The sequence below is a fragment of the Xiphophorus maculatus genome, chromosome 9 (assembly GCF_002775205.1).
Source record: "Xiphophorus maculatus strain JP 163 A chromosome 9, X_maculatus-5.0-male, whole genome shotgun sequence".
NCBI lineage: Eukaryota > Metazoa > Chordata > Actinopteri > Cyprinodontiformes > Poeciliidae > Xiphophorus > Xiphophorus maculatus.
Window position 1 is genome coordinate 17,507,210 of NC_036451.1, and position 7,256 is coordinate 17,514,465.

Sequence of the window (7,256 nt, forward strand, 5' to 3'; positions counted from 1 at the left end):
TTCGTCCGTCCATCCATCCATCCATCCTGATTTTTTCCTTCCTTCTTCCCTCCCTCCCTCTGTACCCACACCTACTCGTTCCTGATAAGCGCTGCAGGGGGCTGGTGCCCAATTCCAGTGGTCAGGTTAGTCCATCACAGATCAACAGGAAGTACAGGACAAATCATCAAGCACTTACTAGCATTAAGAGAAGTCAATTAAACTAATGTTCCTGTTTTGGGGGAAAAAAGTGTCCAGGGACGACCCACAAACTCATTGCAGAAACATGCTGGCTGAGATTCAAATCAGAAACCACTTGCTGCAAGAGAACAGTACAACCGTCTCACCGTTGGTACTTTTCTATGATAACTTCTTCTTGTACATGGTAATTTTTTCAACAAACAGGGTATAAAGAGTCAGAAGTAATTTAAGATTTTTTTTCTTCAAAGAAAATGCTTGTGTTGTTAACTTTTCTCTTTCTAATGATGCCTCAAATAATTTTTTTTAAAAGATCTGACTGAGTTAGAAAACTAAAATGCATCCAAACACAAAGTTCCAAGCAACGACACAGAGAACATTTCATTTACAATTTATTCTCTTGTATTGAACAGATAAATTACTCATATTTTAACCAACTGACAAGTACATGTCTTTCATCTACAGTGATATATAATACAGAGATGTACCATTTGCTTCTTTCTGCCGAAGCCACTGGCAAGCACAAAAAGGTTGGCAACTTTTCCCCTGTATTTTATTTATGTGGTTGCTCGAGGTTATAATTGGGAAAGAAATTTTTGTTTTTCTCCAAAACCCTTTGCGCGAAAGTTGATTTGGGGTTGCTTTGAAACCAGTCAGATGGAGGTAAGCATTGGGGGTTATTTACAAGACTGTATTTAGTCCATGTTGAGAAGAATGCCTTCGAACAAGCAGGTCTCAGAGAATGGCTCAACCTTTATTTTGTGGTGTCGGGTCTTTTTCTGTTCCCATGATAGTTGTGTTGGGTGGCTATACAAGCCAAGCTTAAGAGAATCTCACGCATGCACATGTTACGTTCAAGGGATCTTGTAAAGTTGCAAGATATTTTAAAATCTCAGATGAACACTGGGAAGAAAATTTGTCCTGACTTGATGATGGTGTGCACCAGCTGATACAGTCGCCCTTTCACAGTTGATGAAAGCAACGTCCTCTTCAGTCTCATCTACCATCAAGAAGTTATGGTTGTTATCTCTTAACTCCATCCAGACGATGTATTCCTCTTGTCTTTAAGGTGAATGACTATGATGATGATAATGAGGCAATAGGAAATTGTGTGTTGACAATCCATATTGAGGTAGGTCCTCCAAAGTGTTTACTTTAGCTCAGCTTGTTTATTTTGTGAACGCTTTCTTTTCTCCTCTTAACCACTGAACTCTGGTTTTCACAATGCAAATTAAACATCAGCAGTTCATGTGACTTTTACTTGAAAATTAGTATGGACATTAGACATTTGATCAACAAAACATCTTGTGATCATATTGGAGGTAACACTGATGCGTTCTTGGGCTTCTGCAGAAAATCTTCTTGGATGCACGAAACTACTTTGAGAGGTCAAAAGTAGTTTTTGTAGTAGTTGGATTTTTGGCCTGAAATGCAGCCAGGTTCTTCAGTTGGGAAGCGTGTCCAGTCCCAGCGACGCTGCGTGCTGCTTGGCCCTTAGCCGGAGGTTCTCGATGCTTGTAGTCTTGCTGTTGAGGCTTCCCGGGAGGCTGCCTGGAGCCGCCTGCAGCAACGGGCTGTTCCACACCTGTTGGGCTTGTGATAGGGTCTGGTAGTAGGACTGGCAGGGCAGTGAGCCCAGTGGGGAAGGCATGTTGACATTCATGCCCAGGTAGGGCAGGGAGGACGGTGCGCTCATGTCAAAGGATGGGTAGTGCACCAGATTGTTTGTGGCTGCCATGTGCTGCCGAAACTGCTCCTGCAGTCGAAAGAGGCTGAGGGGAGACGAGGCGTAGGAGTTACTCTGAACCAGCCCGCTGGTTACACTGCTGGAGGTTGGCAGGGCGGGGGAGCTCAATGGAGAGTCTGAAAGATAGAAAGGGAACAGGAACTTGTAGTTTGTTGTTTAAATTATTGTTGAAATTAAAATCAATCAATATCAAAAGTAATAGCATTAGTTTAATTGATGTTTGTACCTGATGTGGGACTGAGTCTCTTGCAGAACGGAGAGCTCCTTCCTGCCTGGATAGACCCGTCTGCTTGCACCTCCTCCCTGAGTTTCACCCTAGACTCCCCACTAATTTCCTCCTCCTCTCGCTCAGCATTATCTTCTGTTGCTGACTCGCTGTCTGATGGCTCTGGGGACGTGACGTTGACTTCCACGCTCATCTCTCCCGGCTGAGGCCGTGCTGCGGCCAGCCGCTCTGACTCTGAGTGACAGGATGAAGAGGACGAAGGAGGAGGAGGAGGACTGCGGACCTCAGGAACCACGGTGGTGGTGGTGGTGTTAGGAGTATTTGTGAGGTCTGTTTTAGAATCTTCTGGTGAGTCTTCAGCAGCTCCTGACGCTTCCTTCTGCTTCTGTAGTTGCTCCTTTTGGAGACTGCGCTGCTTCTTGCGAAACTTGGCTCTGCGGTTCTTGAACCACACCTGGCAGGTGGATGAATAAATTAGACTACCAAAACTAAATCATATTTTTATGCCTTTACGTGGACGTCCTCTTTTTACCTGCACACGGGCCTCAGGCAGGTTGGTGCACATGGCCAGGCGCTCCCGCATCACCACATCAGGGTAGTGGGTCTTCTGGAAGGTTTTTTCCAGAGCCTCCAGCTGTTGCGCGGTAAAGGCTGTGCGACTGCGCCTCTGCTTTCTGTGCTGGGAGCCATAGCGGGCCTCAAGGATAATGTCTTGAAATGTACAACCGTTGAGAAAGAAGAAACATGACCAGTTTAATTCAAGGGACTGATAAGTCAAGGGGGAAGGTGAAGCTCCTGGTGTAGGTAAATATGTTGCTTAAATAAGGGAAGCCTGTAACAAAGTGAGAAATATAAAATGAGAAAATGTGCAACTGATTCTTACCTGCTAGTCTCTCTGCAAGGGTTAACGCATGCACTGAGGGCCTGTAGTCAGGTGCATGCTGCGCTTGCTGCGCCGCCTGTTGGTGAAGGTTGTACATGGCACTCAGGGAATTCATGGCGTGCAGAGAGTAGCCGTTCACCCCGTAGTGCTGCATGGCTTCTGCAGAGAGGACAAGCTGCTGTTGGTCCTTTTTGCTCAACAGATATTCAATTAAAACATTTTACTATTAAAATACACATTTTGGAATTTATTTTATTTTTTTATTTTTTGTAAAACACGTGGAACTGAATAAATTCAACTGTCAACAAGTTAAATGGAGGCGCCTTTTAGTGTATGCCTGGTCAGACAGTAAATAAGGATGATCTCTGATGAGTTTAAATAGATCTAGGTTAAGAAGAAGAATATTCTTCATAAGGAAGGTTTTCAGGATGTACTCTATAAAATGCACGAAATATTGACAAGAAAAACAAACTGATCTAGTTACCAAAAACTAAACATTGTTATTGACCTGAAATAACACATCTATGTGGTTTAAAACTCGGATAGACGGCATGTTTCTTTAAAAACTGATTTGTGATTTTAGATCAAATCTAAAATGAATTTAGTAAAATGTGTCCTTAATTAAAAAGCTTATTTGTACCTTATTTTAAAAATAAGAATTATTATTATTATTATTTTATTATTATTATTATACTATCAACGTTCTAAAATAGTTTACTGGCATATAGTTCAAATTTAATTTAATAGTAATAATAATATTAAAATATTTTTTGTGTGTTTTTCTCCGACATTTAAACAAGTCTAAATGACCGGGAGGGGGGGAGTTCAGAGTGAAAAGGTTTCAATAAATGTTTTTTTTTTTTTTTTTTTTTTGCTTTGTGAACTCATTGACTATCAGATCTGCAGTCTGCGATTGATATAAAGTGCAAAAAAAAAAAAAAAAAAAAAAAGATTATTTTCCTTCTTAGCTCCCGGACAGTCTTGACCAGACGTTTATCACAATCTGTGGCGGGTCCCAGGTCAGTTTAAGACGCCTGCAGGCTGACGGGACAAACCGTGACGGGTCGTCAGAGAATTATGCACAGGATTCCCTATTGGGCTCCCTTTTTTAATGCGTCTGCAGATAGGTTTCAACTATACAAGGCTATTAATTTATCATCAGCCCTGACGCGTGAAAGGTGGTCCACATGAATGCACTTCGTGGGACTATGTGATTTAAAAGAAATACTGGACTAATGCAATACAACTTCTCGTATTTATTTACCCTTTTTATTCGATGTTATTTTATTTTATGCAATTGGTCTAGAGGGAAATTTAAAAACACACCTGCCTTGAATTATTTAATCTGTTCAATTTTCTTCCAATCTGCGTGTAAAATGTAGCACAATGCTCTTCTTTCAGGACAATGTCACGAAGCCCCGGGCTCTGATTATAGCCTAATTATGCTTATTGCCGTGGATTTATGAGTTATGCTGCATTTAGTAAAGAACCGCCTCGGGGCCCGAGCTCAGCGTGCAGTCGTCAGTTGAGCGTCATTATTTATTTCTAAAGGGTTGGGATGTAAGGCTAAAATGATAGGGCGCGTTAACAAAAAAAAAAAAAAAAAAAAAAAAAAAAAAACAGGCAAGAAATCAACCTAAAACAGTGCGAGATCATTTTAGAGTTGGGTGTAATTTACAGCTATTAAAAGTTTCATTAACATCTGTAAACTGACGTCACATTTCTTTCTTTTTTTTCCTTTGGAGATTTATTTTCTCCCTGAAATAAAATTGCTTGATAAGAGCGACATTTTAAAGGTGTAAATAGTCCACTTTGCTTGAACAAATTCTGCAAAGAAAAAAAATAAATACCAACACAGCATCAACTCTGATTCAGCAAACACTTTACCTCTTTTTCTCCGCGCAATTTGGAGGTTTCTCCGCCGGAATAAATATTCGCTTATCAAACTACTTCTTCCCAAAGTTCAGCAGCCGCCCTCCCATTTTCTTCGCTCCCGGTTTTCCTTCGGTTTGATGTCGTGAGGATAGTCCGCTGCTGCATGCGCTTCGCTCCGCTGTCCGCTCTCTCTTTGCTGTGGCTATGGGGAGGATGCAGAGCTGCCATCTACGGGCTTTTAAAGCGCTCCGGGTGGAGTCGCCGGGGACGCACGGAAGCTCCGACTGGTGCGCCAATCACGTCGCTTTCCTCCTCTTTATCCTACCGAGGCGTGCACCTCCCTGTCTGTGGACCCCCAGTTTAACATCACTACATCTGAGCTGATTATACAAGACAGATAAATTGATAGAAAACATAAATCTCTGTTTTTTTTTTTCAAGTATTTATTTATTTATTTTTATTATCCTGCTGATTGATAAATGCAACTATTTTGGAGATGTAAACAACTTTTATTGAGAATTCATAAATCAATCAATAGATGCATAGGTTTAAATAGATTAATGACTTGCCTGTCTTCATGATAGTTTTTTTCTTTCTTTTTCAGGAAAGCAAGTGTCGAACTGATGTTTTCCCAACTCGTTACCTTTTATCCTTTTATCAAAATGTTGTTTCTAACCATTTGAATTTACAGTAAAAATGTTATATTAAACTACAGTAGAGCATCTGTAGGACATCTGACAACAATAAAAAGTAATAATATAAAAACAAAGCAGTCCAATATAAAACTGCTGTAGATGCTCGCTTTAATTCGTTACATTTCTTAATTAGCTTGTACAGGTACAACTTGCTTTATTAGTCTTCTTTAAATATATATATAAAAAATTGCCAATCAACACAAATTATGTATTAAGTATTAGATTCGTTTTATGGTCAAAAGTTAAAGAAGTCTTAAATTCCGACATCAAGCAGTTCCGTCTAATTTTGAGTTAGCGTAAATCTAATGAGACGTTCGCGTCCAGTGGAAAAGATCCGTCACACGCGTGGTAATTAAATGATATGCAAATATTAGGCTCAGGTTCGGCCTTTATGCGCTCTAGCAGTGCGCACGGATCGGCCACTTTCGGGTTAATGCCGTGCTTTTAATTTCCCCTCGCAGCTTCCGCGCAGTTTTGCGGGAAAGCGGCTGAGATGGAGAGATGCAGGCAGCCCGGGCTGCTGCTGTGCCTCCAGCAGCTCCCCGGGCCCCGGAGGGATTTGGGTTAGGATTGGGTAGACAAGACGCCATTTCACCCCTCTAAAAAATGTCTTAAAATGACTGCTGCTAAGAGGATTAAAACAATAATACACCCCTCCACCCTCCCTTCTTTTTCGAGGTTTTTTTTTAGAAAAGATTCCTTCTTGCGAGGAAAAACCGTTTAGGCTGGAATTAAGGGCAGCGAAAGTAGCCTTTTAATGTAAAGCCTGCATATTTTTGCTGAATTTAGAGAGAAGGAAGCAGGTGGAGAGAGAAGAGAAGGGAGGCTGAGGTTAGACATTCAATCCCGATATCTCAGACTCCTGAAAGTGATGTGTGTGTGAAAATAATTTATTGAGCTGCTACTCAGCTCAGTTAAAGTAATATGGTGTTTTCTTTTTTGTTGTTTGTTTTATCAGCCTAATGGAAGGCTTCACAACGTGCTAGAAACATACAGTCTAAAGATGGCCGCTGCAACAAGTGGTTAGCAATCCCAAAATTTTGTTTTATTTTTAACGCAGTCACCTAAAAAAAAATAAAATAATCAAACAAGTATTTATTTACACATATTTTCTCTCTCCATTTTCCTTTTTTTTTGTTCACTTAATGTTTTCTTCTCCCTTTTTGTTGTCTGTAGCTTCTTCGCATTTGGGCCTAAAGAGGGAAAAATTGGATTAACTTGTGAACCGATGGACATAAGAACTTAAACTGGAGGTAAATCTGAGCAGTGTCTCTTTGTGGGAACCGTTTCTAAAGCAAAATAAAGCGAGAAGGAATTCCTCTCAGCTGCTCTTCCTTAAATCAGCTTTCCTACGCGACCTAATGCGGCCTAATGTCCAGCGTGGCTCAAGGCTTTCAGTGAAGGAGTCAAGAGGCCCAGTTTAGAAGGATTTTGTAGGCCAGCAGCAGCAGCGGTCCTTCCTGACCAAGAAATAAGGAACAACCTTATTATTCTTCTTTTCGTGAAAATAAAGTACAGAGGTGAACGGGATCAAGCGCTTAAAATCGTATAGTTTCAGAAAAAAACTATTCAGAATGATACATTTAGAGCAAGTTTATCGCCACGCATCAGTATGGCGGGCCTTTGACGATGCCTGAATATGTTTCTTAGTTG

The 7,256-nt window shown here is 41.0% G+C and overlaps 1 protein-coding gene across 2 annotated transcripts; it reads right to left on the bottom strand.

Moving 5' to 3' along the window:
- Positions 1 to 494: 494 nt before the first annotated feature.
- Positions 495 to 5,222, bottom strand: LOC102235960 (diencephalon/mesencephalon homeobox protein 1-A-like). 2 transcript variants are annotated; one of them, XM_023339236.1, is made up of 5 exons: positions 4,921 to 5,222; positions 3,035 to 3,192; positions 2,683 to 2,877; positions 2,151 to 2,604; positions 495 to 2,040 (listed from the first exon to the last, which is right to left on the bottom strand). In XM_023339236.1, the coding sequence occupies exons 2-5, from the start codon at positions 3,185 to 3,187 to the stop codon at positions 1,622 to 1,624; spliced, it is 1,221 nt and encodes a 406-aa protein (XP_023195004.1). In that variant the 5' UTR covers positions 3,188 to 3,192; positions 4,921 to 5,222; the 3' UTR covers positions 495 to 1,621. The 2 variants fall into 2 exon arrangements, with proteins under 2 accessions (XP_023195004.1, XP_005795704.1); XM_005795647.2 differs by having other exon boundaries at positions 497 to 2,040; positions 2,683 to 2,861; positions 3,034 to 3,192; positions 4,921 to 5,216.
- Between the last annotated feature and the right edge of the window lie 2,034 nt (positions 5,223 to 7,256).

Bases quoted from the DNA above. Each gene is read 5' to 3' on its own strand.
- LOC102235960 (XM_023339236.1), bottom strand. From the start codon at position 3,187: ATGCAGCACTACGGGGTGAACGGCTACTCTCTGCACGCCATGAATTCC. The intron at 2,878-3,034 runs GGTAAGAATCAG...TTCTTTCTCAAC, and splicing joins CCCTTGCAGAGAGACTAGCA to GGTTGTACATTTCAAGACAT. The intron at 2,041-2,150 runs GTACAAACATCA...TCTATCTTTCAG, and splicing joins GAGACTCAGTCCCACATCAG to ACTCTCCATTGAGCTCCCCC.